This window comes from Anomaloglossus baeobatrachus, chromosome 3, assembly GCF_048569485.1.
Source record: "Anomaloglossus baeobatrachus isolate aAnoBae1 chromosome 3, aAnoBae1.hap1, whole genome shotgun sequence".
Taxonomy (NCBI): domain Eukaryota; kingdom Metazoa; phylum Chordata; class Amphibia; order Anura; family Aromobatidae; genus Anomaloglossus; species Anomaloglossus baeobatrachus.
Window position 1 is genome coordinate 560,352,523 of NC_134355.1, and position 21,164 is coordinate 560,373,686.

Consider the following 21,164-nt stretch of genomic DNA (forward strand, 5'->3'; position numbering starts at 1 on the left):
AGAAGCATTTCAAGGTCCTGGAGTGGCCTAGCCAGTCTTCAGACTTGAACCCAACAGAAAATCTTTGGAGGGAGCTGAAACTCAATCTTGCCCAGTGACAGCCTCGAAACCTAAGAGATCTGGAGAAGATCTGTATGGAGGAGTGGGTCAAAATACCTGCTGCAGGGTGTGCAAACTGGGTCAAGAACTACAGGAAACATCTGACCTCTGTAAATGCAAACAAATGTTTCTGTACCAAATATTAAGTTCTGTTTTTCTATTGGATCAAATACTTATTTTATGCAATAAAATACAAATTAATTATATAACAATCATACAATGCGATTTTCTGGATTTTTTTTTTTAATGTGTCAAAAAATAAAATATGTTAAAAAAAAATTACAGACATCTCCATTCTTTGTAGGTGTGAAAACATGCAAAATCAGCAGTGTATCAAATTTTTGTTTACCCCACTGTATTTCCCAGCCATGGAAGTGCATTGGGACGTCCTATGGTTTCCTATGTCCCCCAAGGAAGTGTCCAAGAAAAGCGGATTTTTGGACTTACCGTAAAATCTCTTTCTCGTGGCCTTTGTTGGTGGACACAGCACCCACTCTTTTGTTCCGTTGGGTATGTTTGTGTATTCCTGCATTTCTCGCTAACTGAATAGCTTATCACCCATGGTTTCCGGTGTCCCCCAATGAATGCTACTAGTGAGATTTTATGGTAAGTTCAAAACTCCTTTTTCTTCGTCGCTCCATTGGGAGACCCAGACGATTGGGTGTATAGCTACTGCCTCCGGAGGCCACACAAAGCATTACACTAAAAAGTGTAAGGCCCCTCCCCTTCTGGCTATACACCCCCAGTGGGATCACTGGCTCACCAGTTTTCGGCTTTGTGCGAAGGAGGTCAGACATCCACGCATAGCTCCACTGTTTAGTCAGCAGTAGCTGCTGACTATATCGGATGGAAGAAAAGAGGGCCCATATAGGGCCCCCAGCATGCTCCCTTCTCACCCCACTGGTGGTTTGTAAGGTTGAGGTACCTATTGCTGGTACGGCGGCTGGAGCCCACATGCTGTTTTCCTTCCCCATCCCCCTGAGGGGCTCTGAGGAAGTGGGATCTTACCGGCCCCAAAGCCCTGAGGCCGGGCTCCATCCACAGACCCATTGAACCTGCTGGATGTGGAGCGGGAGTGCCGTTCAGGGACATGGCCCTGCACCATTCAGGTACTCTGTGTCCCCGTGCACACAGGCACAGCACACTCCAGACTTGCTGGGTGTGCTAGTGCGCCGGGGACAGTAAAGGGTTACAGTCACTGCAGCCTAGCTGAGTGACTTTATTTATTGGGAACTACCGCGCCGGACGCTCCGGGAGCGGCGGCGCGGCTGGGACTTGTAGTGCGCCGGGGACTTAGCGCCGACCGCGCTTTTACGGCGGCGGCGCTTATAAATCCAGTCCCCGGCTTTTGCGGCCTAGCTCAGCTTCGTTCCCGCCCCCACCCTGTCAATCAGGGTAGGGGAGAGACGCTGTACAATCAGCAGCGCCGAGGGCTGGAGCCTTATTTACATGCTCCAGCCCTCTCACTAGACACTGTGGGACGCCGGTTTCCCGCTCTGACTTGGGGCACGCCCACGGCCCGCCCCTACTCATACGAGCTGGAGAAGGATGCCGGCAGCCATTCCTGCAGCCCGAGCTGAGAGAACGGACTCTGGGCAAACAACAGGACTAGGGCGACCACACACCCGCTTATAGGCGGGCGGTAAGCGGCACCTGGGGTGCTGACACTAAATACCGCAGTTTGTCTATTTGTATTTTAAGTACACTGCATAGGTCGCTATTTTGGGCTATATGCCCTCTTAGATGGCGACACATCAGCAGCAGGAAAGCATGGGTGCTAAGGCACAGGCTTTCTATGCTGCTTGTATTGCACGTACTGAAGTGTTCATGTGTATTTATGCTTGTATGCTATACACTGCACTGTACGGTCGCTAGTCTTGGCTATATTCGCCATAGAATGGCTAGACTACAGCAGCAGAAAAGCAAGGGTGCTGAGGCACAGGTTTTTTTCTATGCTGCTTGTATTGCAGGTGTTGCAGTGTTCATTTGTACTTATGCCTGTATGCTATACATTGCACTGTATGGTCGCTATTCTGGGCTATATTCCCCTAGATGGCTAGTCTACAGCAGCAGAAAAGCAGGCTTTCTATGCTGCTTGTATTGCATGTGCTGCAGTGTTCATTTGTACTTTATGCTTGTATGATATACATTGCACTGTACGGTCGCCATTCTTGGCTCTATAAGTCGGCAGCAGCATATAAGCAACACAGGCTTTCGATGCTGTTTTTGCTGCATGTGATACTGTTCCACGGCACTGCTCCCAATCATTGGGTGCAATGCTCCCCTGTAGCACTTGGTCAGCCGGGGTCTCTACTTGACGTGGCCAAAAGAACCACCTCTCAACCCTGTCCAAGGACAGGGACGGAGTTGCAAGGGGATAGAGACTTGCAGTCCGGACAGGCCATGGGCAATCTGGATCATTGCTCCCTGGCCACCCTCACTTGGAATAAAATCGGTGCTCCGGGGGGGGTCCCAGGAGGCTCTCTGTATGATGAGGCAGACGTAGCTCATCAGGACTTTGATCCTGACACCGCTCTCACTCCGGATACACCGGATGGTGACGCCATAAGGCATGATCCTATAGCGTCCATCAATGGAATGTTGGATCTTTCTCCCTCAGCTCCCCCAGCGGAGGAGTCAGCTTCACAGCAGGAGAAGTCCCATTTCAGTAGCTCAAACGTATATTGAGTATTGTTCTGGCCACGCTGACTTCAGAGAAGCAGTCCAGGAACACCACGCTTCCCAGATAAGCGTTTTCTCCAAACGTATTACGGATACACGTTATCACTTTCCCCCTGACGTGGTCAGGCGTTGGACCCAGGGTCCAAAGGTGGATTCTCCAATCTCCAGGCTTGCGGCTAGAGCCATAGTTGCAGTGGAGATGGGACTTCACTTACAGATGCCATTGACAGACAGATGGACTCTGGTTGAAATCTGTCTATGAGGCTATCGGCGTGTCGGTTGCTCCGGCATTCACAGCCGTATGGGCACCCTAAGCGTTTCAGCTGTTCTTGCGCAGCTGGTCTTGAGCACAGGTACATCTGTGCCGCAGGGGCGTCCGTAACCTCGCAATGTCTGCATTGCGACTTACCCTATTAATGCTGTCCTGGAAGGACAGTCGAGGTTTCGGTCCTTCCCAGGCTCGGGCAGGTCCCAATTGTCCTCGTCCAAAAGGGCTGAAAAGCCTCAGAGGGGCTCAGCTGCCGGCCGGGCTCAATCACGCCCAAGGAAGGCAGCCGGAGGAACCGCTACCAAGGCGGTCTCCTCATGACTCTCAGCTCTCTCATCTTTCCGCATCCGCGGTTGATGGCAGACTCGCTCGCCTTTGGCGACATTTAGCTGCCACAGGTCACAGACCGGTGGGTGAGGGACAGTGTGCCCACGTGCACAGGACAGAGTTCTGTTCTCGTCCTCCGACTCGATTCTTCAGAACGTCCTCACCTCCCCACCGAGCCGATGCTCTTCTGCAGGCATAAGGAGTGGTTATCCCGGTTCCTCTTCAGGAACAAGACACGGTTTTCCTCCAATCTGGTTGTGGTGCCAAACAAGGATGGCTCTTTCCGTTCCGTTCTGGACCTAAAACTGCTCAACAAGCACGTGGAGGCCAGGCGGTTCCGGATGATACCCTCCGCTCCGTCATTGCCTCAATGTCTCAAGGAAATTTCCTAGCATCAATAGACATCAAAGATGCTTATCTCCACGTGCCGATTGCTACAGAGCACCAATGTTTTTTCTACATTTCGTGATAGGAAACGACCATCTTCAGTTCGTAGCTCTGCCATTCGGGCTGGCGACAGCCCCACGGGTGTTCGCCAAGGTCATGACGGCAGTGGTAGCAGTCTTGCACTCACAGGGACACTCTGTGATCCCTTACTTGGACGATCTACTTGTCAAGGCACCCTCTCAAGAGGCATGCCAACTCAGCCTGAATGTTGCGCTGGAGACTCTCCAGACGTTCGGGTGGATCATCGACTTTTCAAAGTCAAACCTGTCACCGACCCAATCACTAACGTAGCTTGGCATGGAGTTTTCATACCCTGTCAGCGCTAGTGAAGCTTCCGCTGGACAAGCAGCGGTCACTACAGACTGGGGTGCAGACTCTCCGTCTAGGTCAGTCGCACTCCTTAAGACGCCTCATGCACTTCCTCGGGAAGATGGTGGCGGCAATGGAGGCGGTTCTGTTTGCGCAGTTTCATCTGCGTCCTCTTATTGGGACATTCTCCGCCAATGGGACGGGAAGTCAACATCCCTGAACAGGAAAGTATCCTTTTCGGAAGGACTCTCTGCAATGGTGGCTTCTTCCCACCTCATTATCACAGGGAAGATCCTTCCTACCACCGTCTTGGGCGGTAGTCACGACAGACGCGAGTCTGTCAGGGTGGGGAGCAGTTTTTCTCCACCACAGGGCTCAGGGTACGTGGACTCAGCAGGAGTCCACCCTTCAGATCCATGTTCTGGAAATCAGAGCAGTGTATCTTGCCCTACTAGCCTTCCAGCAGTGGCTGGAAGGAAAGCAGATCCGAATTCAGTCGGACAACTCCACAGCGGTGACATACATCAATCACCAAGGAGGGACACGCAGTCGGCAAGCCTTCCAGGAAGTCCGGCGGATTCTGACGTGGGTGGAAGCCACGGCCTCCACCGTATCCGCAGTTCACATCCCCGGCGTAGAAAACTGGGAAGCAGACTTCCTCAGCCGCCAGGGCATGGACGCAGGGGAATGGTCCCTTCACCCGGACGTGTTTCAGGAAATCTGTAGCCGCTGGGGAAGGCCGGACGTCGTCCTAATGGCGTCCAGGCACAACAACAAGGTCCCAACCTTCATAGCACGGTCTCGCGATCACAGAACTCTGGCGGCAGACGCCTTAGTGCAAGATTGGTCGCAGTTCCGGCTCCCTTATGTGTTTCCACCTCTCGCACTCTTGCCCAGAGTGCTACGCAAGATCAGATCCGACTACAGCCGCGTCATACTCGTCGCCCCAGACTGGCCAAGGAGGGCGTGGTATCCGGATCTGTGGCATCTCACGGTCGGCCAACCGTCGGCACTACCAGACTGACCGGACTTACTGTCCCAAGGGCCGTTTTTCCATCGGAATTCTGCGGCCCTGAACCTGACTGTGTGGCCATTGAGTCCTGGATCCTAGGGTCTTCAGGATTATCCCAAGGGGTCGTTGCCACCATGAGACAGGCTAGGAAGCCCACGTCCGCTAAGATCTACCACAGAACGTGGAAGATATTCTTATCCTGGTGCTCTGCTCAGGGAGTGTCTCCCTGGCCTTTGGCATTGCCTACCTTTCTTTCTTTCCTGCAATCTGGGTTAGAAAAAGGTTTGTCGCTCGGCTCCCTTAAAGGGCAAGTCTCGGCGCTATCCGTCTTTTTTCAAAAGCGTCTAGCACGGCTTCCTAAGGTGCGCACGTTCCTGCAGGGGGTTTTGTCATATTTTGTACCCCCGTACAAGCGGCCGTTAGATCCATGGGATCTGAACAGGGTACTAGTTGCCCTCCAGAAGCCGCCCTTCGAGCCTCTGAGGGAGGTTTCACTTTCTAGACTATCACAGAAAGTGGCTTTACTGGTAGCGATCACATCTCTTCGGAGAGTGTCTGAGCTAGCAGCGCTGTCATCCAAGGCTCCTTTCCTGGTCTTCCACCAGGACAAGGTAGTGCTGCGCCCCATTCAGGAGTTTCTCCCGAAGGTGGTATCCTCTTTTCATCTTAATCAGGATATCTCTTTGCCTTCTTTTTGTCCTCATGCAGTTCATCGGTATGAGATGAATTTACATTTGTTAGATCTGGTGAGAGCACTCAGAATCTACATTTCCCGCACGGCGCCCCTGCGCCGTTCCGATGCACTCTTTGTCCTTGTCGCTGGTAAGCGCAAAGGGTCGCAGGCTTCCAAAGCCCCTGGCTCGATGGATCAAAGAACCAATTCTTGAAGCCTACCGTTCTGCTGGGCTTCCGGTTCCATCAGGGCTGAAGGCCCAGTTTACCAGAGCCGTGGGTGCGTCCTGGGCATTACGACACCAGGCTACGGCTCAACAGGTGTGCCAGGCAGCTACCTGGTCGAGTCTGCACACTTTCACCAAACATTATCAGGTGCATACCTATGCTTCGGCAGACGCCAGCCTAGGTAGAGGAGTCCTGCAGGCGGCGGTTGCCTCCTCGTAGGGGAGAGCTGTTTTGCAGCTCTAACTTGAGGTATTAATTTACCCACCCAGGGACAGCTTTTGGACGTCCCAATCGTCTGGGTCTCCCAATGGAGCGACGAAGAAGAAGGGAATTTTGTTACTTACCGTAAATTCCTTTTCTTCTAGCTCCTATTGGGAGACCCAGCACCCGCCCTGTTGTCCTTCGGGATTTTTGGGTTTTTTCGGGTACACATGTTGTTCATGTTGAACGGTTTTTCAGTTCTCCGATGTTACTCGGAGTGAATTTGTTTAACCAGTTATTGGCTTTCCTCCTTCTTGCTTTTGCACTAAAACTGGTGAGCCAGTGATCCCACTGGGGGTGTATAGCCAGAAGGGGAGGGGCCTTACACTTTTTAGTGTAATGCTTTGTGTGGCCTCCGGAGGCAGTAGCTATACACCCAATCGTCTGGGTCTCCCAATAGGAGCTAGAAGAAAAGGAATTTACGGTAAGTAACAAAATTCCCTTCTTTTCTATTAGTCTGACTAATATTCAGTATGTAGCCTTCTGCCAGTACCATTTATACGTCAGGAAATATGAGATCTCCGAGCACCACCCCCTGTACGATCTTCAGCTGGCATGGAGGGGGTTTCAGGCAATAGCCTAATATACAAGTGCAGGCTTACCCTGGGATCAACAAACTTACAAAGTTAGAGTAAAATCATATTTTATGTGCAGTATTATATATAATTGGTAGCATATGTGACTGTGATTCATCAAGACTGGACTATTTCATGCCGGTCTTGAGGAGATGAGATGGAATACGAAGCCCCTGATTCATTAAGAAGCGCAGGCCTCAATTAATCAGGGAGGCGCGGAGTGGCGTGTGCTTCACATGAATCATACTCCAGTCGGGGACTAGAGTAAGATTTTTGGGGTAAGGAGCACCGCCATTCATCATAAATTTGATGAGCAGGAGTTGCTACTCCCAATTTCCTTCCCAGACACAGCCAAAAGACTCAACATTCTTGCTTGGTCTCACGTTGGCAGAAATAATGCAAGTTTTGAAAGCTTTTTACACCAGAATTCTGGCATAAACTATTTGATGAATCAGGGTCCTTATGTTGTAAAGTCATATGACCTTCCCTATAAAGGGAATCTGTCAGCAGTTTTTTGCTATGTAATCTGAGAGCAGCATAATGTAGAGACAGAGACCCTGATTCCAGTGATATGTCCCTTGCTGGACTGCATGCTATAATTTTGATATAATCACTGATTTCTCTGGTGCAGATCTAGCAGTGCTCAGAATGCTGATCTATGTTTAACCCCGCCCACACTACTGATTGGCAGCTTTCTGTGTGTACCGTACATTGACAGAAAGCTGCTAAGCAGTGGCAGGACCAGGAGGCAGAGGTCACCTAGTCCTTTAGTGATAATCTCCTGCTTATTAAAGTAGCAAAACACAACCCTGTAAGCGATGCATTGCTGGAATCAGGGTCTCTGTCTCTACATTATGGTGCTCTCAGATTATAGTAAAAACCTGCTGACAAATTCCCTTTTAAAAATAAAAACCCCTGTTCACAGTTTTTGCTCTTTCTGTTGGGATTTGTTTTTGACAGCAGCAATAGAAAATCCTACAACTCTGTTCTTCGGTTTACATACTAGGGTCCTGATTGCTCCAATTACAAGTCAGTTGCCAGTATTTGGGGGGGGATCTGTCAGAAGACGGTCGCCGCTGTAATGGTTCTGTTAGAACAGCCGCCATTATGCTGGTGTGATCAGCCTTACAGATTTCATTTTCCAGCATTACTTTTCAAAAGTCAATGCTTTTCTATAAAAAACAAAGAAGTAGACACAATGCTTATATAATTTGTATCTTTTTTTGTTTTTGTGTCTTGCAGATATCCAGCTTGACGTGCATGCTGCCTGCTCCTCTGGCGTGCCGTTATTCAATGTTTGGGTTTGTAAAGATATGATGCAGGGACAGCGAGAAGCAATTGCCAGAACGCGACTATTGCTTTCCAGTTTGGCTAGTTCATCGCAGTCCCTTCTGGAGCAGTCTGAGCGCAGTCTGGGAGAGGTGGGTGACACACGGAGCAGAGCCACAATGATTCATGCATCTGTCACCTAATGTAGTAGTGATGCCGCGCAGTGTGACTACCGCAGCGGATGGCAGCGAGGATAGCGCCAATATCTCTTCATATCACTACTAGAACGTCTATTACCGCATATGTATTCTCTGATAAAGGTTCACATTTTGTTCCTTTACCTGTATATTTGGATGCAAAGCATTTTGCAAGTGTCTTTCTTCATAGAACTATGGCAGCAGTATTAGGGACTGATATTTTAATGCTTTATTATATAATCGAGGAACAACTTAAAGGGGTTGTTCTGAACAAACTTATCGATGACCTAGATAACACACAACAGGCTGACAAGTACTAGTTTTCATAGCTTTGCTGTTCAGACAGGGTCAGCAGAGTCATCTCATCATTAGATGGAAGGGATGTAATGACATGTGGCCATTATATTATACCGCTGCAGTCCTGTGTAAGGCAGCACAGTCTACATATAAAGCTCTGTATGCATCTCTGCTCTTAAAGGCAGTAGCGATTGCATTAGAATAAGACACTTTTTTAACTATAGTGCATGGCGGCACTTTTTATATGTCCCCACATTACATCCCCCCACATTGCATGATGCTTCCATAGTGTACACATACAACTCTGCTACATCGATACACACCTATACACACTTAGGTCTGCTACATAAATACACACCCATATACACTTAGGTCTGCTACATAAATACACACCCATACACACACAACTCTGCTGCATCAATATATACAGATCTGCTACATCAATCCACACAGAGCTGTTACATTAATACAAACATACACAGCTCCACTAGATCATTAAAAACACATACACACAGTTGTTCTACATCAATACAAACAAATACAAACACAGCCCAGCTACATAATACACACACAGCTTTGCTGCATCAATACACACATAGCTCTGTTACATTATTACAAACACATGCAGATCTACTACATCAATACAAACACATATACACAGCTCTGATACATCAATACATATACACAAAATGCTTTGCTGCATCAATACACACATACACAAACAGAACTCTTCTACATCAATACAAAAACACATAGCCCTGCTACATTAATACAAGCACATACACACCATTGGTCTTGAAGACTGAACAGTGGAGGAAGGATCTTTCGGCTCTTTCCTCCACAATTGTATTTACCTATGAGCTTAGGACAGACCCAACTCATGTTGTTATACCCCTGACCTTTCGGGACATGTCCTTAAATTCGGGATGGTCCTACTGGATCTGGGACGGTTAGGAAATATATATGTGCATGTGACTGCTTCAGCCAATCACTATCCCTATTGACAATTGCATGTATGGCACAAGACCAGTGAAGTCGTTGATTGACTGCAGCGGCCATGTGTACATGCATTACACAGCATCACTGCAGGACAAGTTAAAGACTAGTGAGGACCACAGGAGCCATGACTATGAAGTGGTGGGTTGATTAATATCTGAGTATAGATTTTTCTTTCTTTTTTTTTTCTAGTTTTACAATACTTCCTGTCTTTTAGTACCTTTTTGTAATTCCTGGACAAACCCTTTAAAGGGAACCTGTCACCGGTTTTTCAGCATATAAGCCGCGGCCACCACCAGTGGGCTCTTATATACAGCATTCTAACATGTTGTATATAAGAGCCCAGGCCGCTGTGAGAACATAAAAAACACTTTATAATACTTACCTAAACGGTCGCTGCGGTAGATTTGAGTCAGATTGGCATCTCCGGTGCCAGCGCCACCTCTTTCGGCCATCTTCATCTGCCTTCTTCTGTAGCCGGGGTGCAAGATGCGTCTATGTCATCCACACTTGCTGGCATTGAGGTCCTGCGCGGGACCAGAGTGTGTATGATGTAGGATGCGTCATGCACACAGGCTTCAGAAGGAGGACAAAGATGGCCGAAAGAGGAGGTGCCAGCATCAAACAACGGAGACGCCCATATGGCCCAACTCCACTGCAGCGACTGTTAGGTAAGTATTATAAAGTGTTTGTTATGTTCTACACAGCATGTTAGAACACTGTATATAAGAGCCCACTGGTGGTGGCCACAGCTTATATGCCGAAAAACCGGTGACAGGTTCCCTTTAACTTTCATTCATTGCAGCTGCCATAAAGCACACACCGTGTCACAACTACAAACAATGCAAGATGTGATTTAGCAATAATTTCTGGACATATTCCAGGTTTATCCTTCATCCATGACAATCAATTTAGATGAAGACAAATTCTCTTTTAGTTGTTATGTCAGAACATTTTACTGTTTCACGTTGCAGCTGATCCGCAGCAACGCAGAAGCCGGACACTGCACAGAAGTACAAGATCTCCAGACGCTCGGGGCCTGTGATGGTCAGTATGAGGAGCAGTACGAGACACTGTTCCCTCTTGGTAAAGGAGCATTTGGCTTTGTGTGGTCTGCGAAACACCAGGAAGATGCAAAGGAGGTGAGTGTTTCCATGCAGATGTTCACTCTAATGCAGGGGTCTCAATCTCGGCTGGGTGTATGGGCTGCACAGAGGAAAAAAAATAATTTGGGGGGCCGCATTCTTTGCAGGACAAAGTGACATTTTTATTGGTACCATATATAATATATATTATTTTATTTACACACCTTGGGATCACTGAGTTTGAACATTTTCACTTATTCATTATAGCAAACGTGCACATTCTTTGTTTAAATATAAACATTTTTTTTTTTTTTTACAGTTTATTCCTTTCTTGTAACTTACAATTAGCACTATATAGAAAATTTGACCAACATCTTTTAGTAATGTTCCCCATATTGTTGTAACGTGCCCATCCTTGTCCCCTTGTAGTAGCTCATCCTTGTCCCCTTGTAGTATTGTACCTCATCCTAGTCCCCATCCCACAGTAATGTGCTCATCCTTGTCCCCATCCTAAAGTAATGTTCCCCATCCTTGTCCCCATTTTAGACAATGAGAAAGGAAGAGAGGAGGCACTGAAATATGCAAAATTAGTAATTTATTAGACATCAAAAGACATAAATACTACAAGTATAAAAAGTCATCAGTAAAAAATTATTATGGTTTTTGCATGAAAATGTGAAATAATGAAGCCACAGGGGGTAGGTGGGAACATAGGATTATACCGAGAACACAATGATGAACCTACAGCCACCAAACCTGAACCATGCCAGGAGAACAGCTGAAGGGCTAGTCGTGGATCGGAGAGGTGTATAGTTATCACAGGGATAAAAGGATAAATAATCCCTGGAAGGGTAAATTAGAACCTTTAAATGGCAATAGTGACACATTTATTAAGATACACCGCCGAGCCATGAGCCAGCCCTGGAGCCATCCAGGAATGAAAAGTAGCCGTGGAACATGGAGGTGAGGCCGCAAAAAACTCAACTAAAGCAACCCACACAAAAGTGAAGTGAGGGCTGTCACTAATGGGCATATGTAGTCGTAAAGCACAAGAGTGAGGCTGTAATAGAATAAGGTATATAAAACATGACCGATCTGTAAATGCCCATAAGGGACGCTCGAGCCACTAAATGAATAGTCGTGGATTGAGAGGTATGTGTGAACATGGGGCACAAATGAGACTATAGTAAAAATCTTAATAGTATAGCCCATAGGGTACACACTACCAATCATGTAGTCGTGGATTGAGAGGGTTGCAAAAAATGGAATATATGGAGTAACAGCGGCCCACAAAGTAGTCTATAGGAAGCTGTTTCTGGTATGAAAGTGAGTGAATAAAAGTAAAGAACAATGGCGCCAGTGCCGAACACAGCAGCAGTCAGGAGTAACTACCCCATATGCATAGACCTGTGAAGACAGGAAAAGCTAGGGGCAAAGAATAATAACATGCTGCTGCGTTGGGCAGTGGCGTGACGTAAAAGGTGAGAAAAGAATGACAAGGAAGTGAAAAGGAAAAAACAGTAGATGAGTAAGAGATACCAGAAAGGTTACCTAATGACTGGCTGGACGGGAAGGTGGAGAGGAGACTTCCTTCAACGACCGTTTCGCTTCAGGCGCTTTTTCAAGAAGATGGTGTATGTAGGAGTGCCGGCGCCATATAAGCAGTCCGGCACAGGTGTATTGGATCATGATGGATTTTAGATCGCTAGTGCGCATGCGTCGGCGGCGGAGGCCAGAGACCGAAGCACAACAAAGAATCACCATACAGAGGGCGCATGCGCGGGAGGACGGACGTCTCCACAACTCACGCGCATGCGCCCCAGGCAATCAGTGTCACGCAATCGACCCCCGGCAGTCAGCCTGCCGACAGACGCGCGCGATCAAACCAGTAAGGGAAGATGAGTATTTTGCATGTAAAAATGACTAGCATAGAGGGCCAGAAACAACATTAGAAAGCTGGATGCACCATATGAAACAAAAATGATGGCCACAGCAGTCGAGGATGGATCCAATCTTTATGAAGTTTCAGGGATCCACCAATGAGAGAAAAAAGGATGAGGAAATCCTAGGGACATCATGGCCACAATATAGATAAAAGCAGGGAATACCTAAAAATAAAACATATGCAAAAATGGTAGAAGAGAAATTAGCATGAAACAAAGAAAAATTAAAAACAACATAAAAACAACAATTGTGTTCACTGAGGTGATGGAACAAGAGGTCAAAGAAGACCATGTAATAAGAAGGGGAAAAATATAATCAATGTAGGTACATAAAAGAACTACAATTTTCCCCTTAAAAAAGGGGGTATTGTTACCCCCTCTTGTTTGAGGATCCAATAAGGGCAGTTCAGGGATACGCATTAGGTGGAGAGAAGGGGAAAAATTTTTTTTTTATATTTAGAGAAAAGGAGAGTAACTGACCGTCTCATTAAGGCCATGAGGGACCAAGGTATTTAGGGAGACAATCCACTTAGACTCTCACTTTCATACCAGAAACAGCTTCCTATAGACTACTTGGTGGGCCGCTGTTACTCCATATATACCATTTTTTGCAACCCTCTCAATCCACGACTACATGATTGGTAGTGTGTACCCTATGGGCTATACTATTAAGATTTTTACTATAGTCTCATTTGTGCCCCATGTTCACACATACCTCTCAATCCACGACTATTCATTTAGTGGCTCGAGCGTCCCTTATGGGCATTTACAGATCGGTCATGTTTTATATACCTTATTCTATTACAGCCTCACTCTTGTGCTTTACGACTACATATGCCCATTAGTGACAGCCCTCACTTCACTTTTGTGTGGGTTGCTTTAGTTGAGTTTTTTGCGGCCTCACCTCCATGTTCCACGGCTACTTTTCATTCCTGGATGGCTCCAGGGCTGGCTCATGGCTCGGCGGTGTATCTTAATAAATGTGTCACTATTGCCATTTAAAGGTTCTAATTTACCCTTCCAGGGATTATTTATCCTTTTATCCCTGTGATAACTATACACCTCTCCGATCCACGACTAGCCCTTCAGCTGTTCTCCTGGCTTGGTTCAGGTTTGGTGGCTGTAGGTTCATCATTGTGTTCTCGGTATAATCCTATGTTCCCACCTACCCCCTGTGGCTTCATTATTTCACATTTTCATGCAAAAACCATAATAATTTTTTACTGATGACTTTTTCTACTTGTAGTATTTATGTCTTTTGATGTCTAATAAATTACTAATTTTGCATATTTCAGTGCCTCCTCTCTTCCTTTCTCATTGTCTAACATGTTTTGTTTGGAAGTTGGCACCCCTCCTGAGGGAATTTTCTGTGTTTTTCCCTCAGAGTATTAACTAGCCATGTATTGCTTGTTCATTACTTGTTTCCTTTCTGTGTTTTTCACTTGTCCCCATTTTGTAGTAATGTGTTCATCCTTGTCCCCATGTTATAGTAATGTGCTCATCCTTGTCCCCATCCTATAGTAATGTCCCCAGCATTATCCCTATTCTATACTAATGGTTCCCATCCTTGTCCCCTTGTAGTAATGTCCCTATCCTATAGTAATGTGCTCACCTTGTCCCCATCCTATAGTAATGTCCCCACCCTATAGTAATGTCCTCAGCATTATCCCTATTCTATAGTAATGGTTCCCATCCTTGTCCCCTTGTAGTAATGTCCCTATCCTGTAGTACTGTGCCCATCCTAGTCCCCATCCTGTAGTAATGTGCTCACCTTATCCCCATCCTATAGTCATGTGCCCATCCTAGTCCCTATCCTATAGTAATGTCCCTATCCTATACTAATGTCCCTATCCTATAGTAATGTCCCCATCCAAAAGTATTGTGCCCATCCTTGTAATGTCCCAATCCTATAGTAATGTCCCCAGCCTTGTCCCCATCTCATAGTAATATGTGCACTTTGTCCCCATCCTGTAGTAATGGGTCAGCAGCTCCCCTCACCCTCCACAGACGCCGGAGTGAAGCTGAGGGGAGTGGTCTGCGGCCCCAGATCCACAGTGATTGGAGCGATCGGTCACAAGGCCGGTGTCTCCAATCAGAGCTGGGGGCGGGTGAAACACAGGTCACCCAGCTCCAGCCAATGATCAGGGCTACGGATGCACTGATCTTGGCTGGATTTCAATGTTTCAGCGATTTTCAATGGCTGAAACATTATTGGCTATGATTGGCTGACGAACGCCGCTCAGCCAATCACAGCCTCCGTAGGTCCGGGGAGGAGAGACCACCCCTCCTGAGGTCCCCTCCTCCCCGAATCTAAGGTATTTGCAGCGATCGCAGCCACCGGGGCTGCGATTTCGCCATGACATATTGGGTACCTCTTGGGTCCTTAAGTACCAGGGAGCCATAACGTACCCAGTACGTCATAGGTCGCTAAGGGGTTAACGTCCAAAACACACACACACACACCATTCTTCTCACCTGTCCCGCGCTCCCTCCGCTGCCTCATCTCTGCTTTATACATATATATCTAATATTTAAAGCTGACTGTGTGTGTGTATGTGTGTGTGTGTGTATGTCCAGGATTGGCATCCGCACCGTCGCAGCTACAGCCACAAAATTTTGCACACTCACACTTCTGGACCCCGGGAGCATCATAGGCTATGTTTCGAGGGGAAATTTTAACCCCACTCTTTACAGTTATTCGCCAAAAAACCTGCCTCTATTAAAGCGAATGGAGCTGGGAGCCACAGTGCAGCCAGAACTTCGAAAGAATGCGCAGCCACGCCCTTAACCCTTTCACGACCGGCCGATTTTTCGCTTTCCGTTTTTTTTTTCGCCATTCTTTTTCTGAGAGACGTAACTTTTTTATTTTTCAGTCAATATGGTCATGTGAGGGCTCATTTTTTGCGGAACGAGCTGTACTTTTAAATGAAACCATCAGTTTTACCATATTGTGTACTAGAAAATGGCAAAAAAATTCCAAATGCTGAAAAATTGCAAAAAAAGTGCGATAGCACTATGGTTTTTGAGATATTTTATTCACTGTGTTCACTATATGGTAAAACTGATGTGTGGGTGTGATGCCTCAGGTCAGTGCGAGTTCGTAGACACCAAACATGTATAGGTTTACTTTTATATAAGGGGTTAAAAAAAAATCGGAAGTTTGTCCGAAAAAAGTGGCGCACGTTTTACGCCATATTCCGTGACCCGTAGCGTTCTCATTTTTCGGGATCTTAGGCTCAATGACGGCTTATTTTTTGCGTCTCGAGCTGACGTTTTTAACGGTACCATTTTTGCGCAGATGCTACGTTTTGATCGCCTCTTATTGCATTTTGCGCAAAAGTTGTGGCGACAAAAAAAACGTCGTTTTGGCGTTTGGAATTTTTTTGCCGCTACGCCGTTTACTGATCAGATTAATTGATTTTATATTTTGATAGATCGGGCGTTTCTGAACGCGGCGATACCAAATGTGTGTATATTTTTTATTTTTTTAACCCTTTAATTTTCAATGGGGCGAATGGGGGGTGATTTCAACTTTTAGGTTTTTTTGTTTTTTTTTTAATTTTTTAAAACTTATTTTTTTACTTTTTTTTTTTATTTTACTAGTCCCCCTAGGGGGCTATTGCGATCAGCATTCCGATCGCTCTGCAGTATCTGCTGATCACAGCTGGAAGGCTGTAAACAGCAGATACGCTGTCTTTCTCTTTTGCTGTGCCCCGTGCACAGCGAAAGTGAAACCAATTCATGTGTAGTACAGGAGTCATCACATGACCCTGTGCTACCATGACAACTATCGGGAGTCACGTGATCGCGTCACGTGACTTCCGGTTTCGGCGGTAAGTAAAACTTTACCGCGATCGCGCTTATAATGGCGCTGTCATGTATTGACAGCGCCATATAAGGGGTTAATCGGCACGAGCAGATAACGATTCTGCTCGTGCCTAGCAGGCACACATCTCAGCTGTGAAAATCAGCTGAGATGTGTGCCGATCGCGGCATGCTGCCGCCGGAGGACCGCGGGCAGTAAGATTGTCATTTAGGACGTAATTTTACGGCCCGCGGTCGTTAAGGGGTTAAATGGAATGTTGGTGTGTCACAATGCAGCCAGGGAAAGAGGCAGACACAGACAGGGTAAGAAACAGACAGACAGGGTAAGAGACAGACACAAAGAGACAGACAAAGCGACAGACTGACAGGGAAAGAGACAGACAGAGAAAGAGAGGGAAAGAGACAGATAGGGAAAGTGACAGACAGACAGGGAAAGTGACAGACAGACAGGGAAAGTGACAGACAGACAGGGAAAGTGACAGACAGACAGGGAAAGTGACAGACAGACAGGGAAAGTGACAGACAGACAGGGAAAGTGACAGACAGACAGGGAAAGTGACAGACAGACAGGGAAAGTGACAGACAGACAGGGAAAGTGACAGACAGACAGGGAAAGTGACAGACAGACAGGGAAAGTGACAGACAGACAGGGAAAGAGACAGACAGACAGGGAAAGTGACAGACAGACAGGGAAAGTGACAGACAGACAGGGAAAGTGACAGACAGACAGGGAAAGTGACAGACAGACAGGGAAAGAGACAGACAGGGAAAGAGACAGACAGACAGGGAAAGAGACAGACAGACAGGGAAAGAGACAGACAGACAGGGAAAGAGACAGACAGACAGGGAAAGAGACAGACAGACAGGGAAAGAGACAGACAGACAGGGAAAGAGACAGACAGACAGGGAAAGAGACAGACAGACAGGGAAAGAGACAGACAGACAGGGAAAGAGACAGACAGACAGGGAAAGAGACAGACAGACAGGGAAAGAGACAGACAGACAGGGAAAGAGACAGACAGACAGGGAAAGAGATAGACAGACAGGGAAAGAGATAGACAGACAGGGAAAGAGATAGACAGACAGGGAAAGAGATAGACAGACAGGGAAAGAGATAGACAGACAGGGAAAGAGATAGACAGACAGGGAAAGAGATAGACAGACAGGGAAAGAGATAGATAGACAGGGAAAGAGATAGACAGACAGGGAAAGAGATAGACAGACAGGGAAAGAGATAGACAGACAGGGAAAGAGATAGACAGACAGGGAAAGAGATAGACAGACAGGGAAAGAGATAGACAGACAGGGAAAGAGATAGACAGACAGGGAAAGAGATAGACAGACAGGGAAAGAGACAGACAGACAGGGAAAGAGATTGAGACAGACGGAGAAAGAGACAGACGGAGAAAGAGACAGACAAAGAGAGAGAGAGAGACAGAGAGATATATACAGAGGGGGAGACAGACAGAGAATGGGAGAGAAACAGAGAGACAGTTACTATCCCAGGCAGCGCCGGGTGCTATGTTGTGAGGCGAAATTTTAACCCCGCGCATTCCAATTTACTAATCAATTTTGCCCCTATCTGCATAATGGGGAAAAAGTGAAACGAAATGTGTTGGGGCAAATTGACAGCTGCCAGATGTGAACAAGGGGGACTTAAAGAATGAGAGCGATGGCGCCAAAGAGTATATACCGTATAGTTGCTAAGGTGGGGCCCCGACATGGGATACTCACCACACTCTGGGATATGAACACACACACACACAAAATGCGCCACACACTATCACGTACTTGAACATATATACCACCCTCAGCACAAATCTCACCACACATACACCAACCTCGCCACATAATCGCCCTAAAACACACACAAGTCTGGGATTATCCTTCAAAAATAAAAATCTGATTAATAAGCAGCCAAACTACAAGAACAACAAATGTACCACATAGGAAATACGGCAGCTGTCAGTCACATGACCTGTCTATATGTGTATGTGTGAGCTAATATATACTGTCAGGGGGAGGGCTTTCTGTTGCCTGGAGATTTATCAGGCTGCCAATAGCAACCAATCACAGCTTAGCTTCTATTTTGCTACAGTTAATTAATCTGAGCTCTGATTGGTTAATATAGGCAACAAAGGACATTCTCAGTATGTGTGAGGTCATAGGATGTTAAATCTGTGTGGAATATCTGTGGTGTTGAGATATATGTTGTGAAATGCTTCTATTAGCTTAGTTTTTGCCTTTTAATAATTACATTTCTACCTATTTGTTTTGTGGTTTTTGTGTGCAGAATAAATTTTTGTTAAAGGGAACCTGTCATCAGAAATTTGGTTTTCAACCTAAATGTTTCCCCCTCTGCAGCTCGTGGGCTGCATTCTAGTAAGGTTTCTATACTTTTTGTGCCCCCTTTTAAACCAAAATAAATACTTTATAAAACTGTACCTTTCGGTTTGAAAATCTTGTAAATCGTCCATGGGGGCGGATCGTGTGGCGTCCGTTGCTGTATCTTACGCCGTCCCCCATGCTCCAAATGATCCCTCATAACGCCGCCCACTGCGCCCGAGGTCCCGTGCACGCGGGACACCTGGTGACGTGGTCGCACGCACGAGAGTATGGGCGGCGCTGTGATTGCATCGCAAGTGCGCGCCCATACTCTCGTGGGCGCGCTCTCCCCTCTGTACGTCGCTCAGATCCTTTCCGCTTCTCCTGTAGTGGCCTGCTCCGCTCCTCCCATCTGTTTCCTGCTGCAGGGTACGATGGGAAGGAGGTGACGTCGGGCCGGCACAGAACGCTGGAGGCAGTGGGGAAAGGGCGGGCACGAGAGTATGGGCGGGCACTTGCGATGCAATCACAGCGCCGCCCATACTCTCATGCCTGCGACCACGTCACTAGGTGTCCTGGCGTGCACGGGACCTCGGCGGGCGCAGTGGGCGGCGTTATGAGGGATGATTTGGAACATGGGGGACGGCATAAGATACAGCAACGGACGCCACACGGCCCGCCCCCCATGGACGATTTACAAGATTTTCAAACCGAAAGGTACAAGTTTATAAAGTATTTATTTTGGTTTAAAAGGGGGCACAAAAAGTATAGGAACCTTGCTAGAATGCAGCCCACGAGCTGCAGAGGGGGAAACTTTTAGGTTGAAAGCCAAATTTCTGATGACAGGTTCCCTTTAATACATTCTATTTTGTTAACAGCAGTTATTAACCCGGGTAGTACAGCTAGTATATATATATATATATATATATATATATATATATATATATATATATATATATATTATATATATATTTTTTTTTCGCTTTATAAGACGCACCTGATTATAAGATGCACCCCCAAATTTGGTGAAGGAAAAGAGAATTTATTTTTTTAATGTTAAATGGGGTCCATCTTATAATGCCAGTGTCCCTCTAACAAATCATATAGGGTATATGTCCCTCATAGCCCCCATCCTAAAATTAACCCCCTTAATCTGGATATGGCCCCCTTATAGTGAATATAGCCCCCTTGTGATGGCACACGTTCCCCTGTGCTGCCTATGGCCCCCTATGGATTGCACACGTTCCCATGTGCTGCCTGTGGCCCCCTATGGATTGCATACATTCCCCTGTTCTGCCTATGGCCCCCTATGGATTGCATACATTCCCCTGTGCTGCCTATACTCCCCTATGGATTGCAGACATTCCCCTGTGCTGCCTATGGCCCACTATGGATTGCATACGTTCCCCTGTGTTAGATAACGCCCCCATGCTGCTGCCCATGGCCCCTATAGATCGCACAAGTCCCCCTGTGTTAGATATCGCCCCCATAGTGCTGCCCATGGCCCCTATATAGATCACACAAGTCCCCCTGTGTTAGATATCGCCCCCATAATGCTGCCCATGGCCCCTTTAGATCGCACAAGTCCCCCTGTGTTAGATATCGCCCCCAGGCTGCTGCCCATAGTAAAATAAAACCCTCTTTCCTTACCTCCTCCAGCGTTTATCTCCCTCCTGTCTCTCTCCGTGCTTCTCTTCCTTACTTCCTGGTTTACAGTGCGGTCATGTGATCGGCACAGCAGACTGAGATCTCTGCCTGCCTGATCACAGTTGAAGCAGGGACACGGGGAAAAACGCTGCAGGGGGTAAGTAAAGCTTTTTTTATTTTAGAATGAGCAGCAGCCTGGGGGCCAAATCTAACACAGGGGAGGCATGTGCCATCACAGGGGGGCGCAGAGACATATAATATGCACCGCTCCCCCAGCCCGTCACTGCGGTGCGATTTCAGCATCAGTATATTCGGCTTATAAGATGCACCCCCTACTTTCCCCCAAAATTTGGGGGAACAAAAGTGTGTCTTATAAAGCGAAAAATACGGTGTGTGTGTGTGTATATATATATATATATATATATATATATATGTATATATATATATATATATATATATTAGCTGTACTACTGTGTTAATAACTGCTGTTAACAAAATAGAATGTATTAACAAAAATGTATTCTGCACAAAAAAAACACAAAACAAATAGATATAAGTGTAATTATAATGTCTGTCTCCCCCTCGGTATATATCTCTCTGTCTCTCTCTCTATCTCTTTGTCTGTCTGTCTCTTTCCCTGTCTGTCTCTGACTGTCTCTGTCTCTTTCTCCGTCTGTCTCTGTCTCTTTCTCCGTCTGTC

General features: G+C 46.7%; 1 protein-coding gene across 2 annotated transcripts in view; it reads left to right on the top strand.

The window, feature by feature from the left end:
• PASK (PAS domain containing serine/threonine kinase) overlaps positions 1 to 21,164 on the top strand; it is a 358,840-nt gene that overhangs the window by 299,787 nt on the left and 37,889 nt on the right. For both annotated transcript variants that reach the window (XM_075340860.1, XM_075340859.1), the window contains exons 11-12: positions 8,123 to 8,301; positions 10,614 to 10,781. In XM_075340860.1, coding sequence (XP_075196975.1) covers positions 8,123 to 8,301; positions 10,614 to 10,781 — 347 coding nt within the window. The remainder of the gene's footprint in view (positions 1 to 8,122; positions 8,302 to 10,613; positions 10,782 to 21,164) is intronic.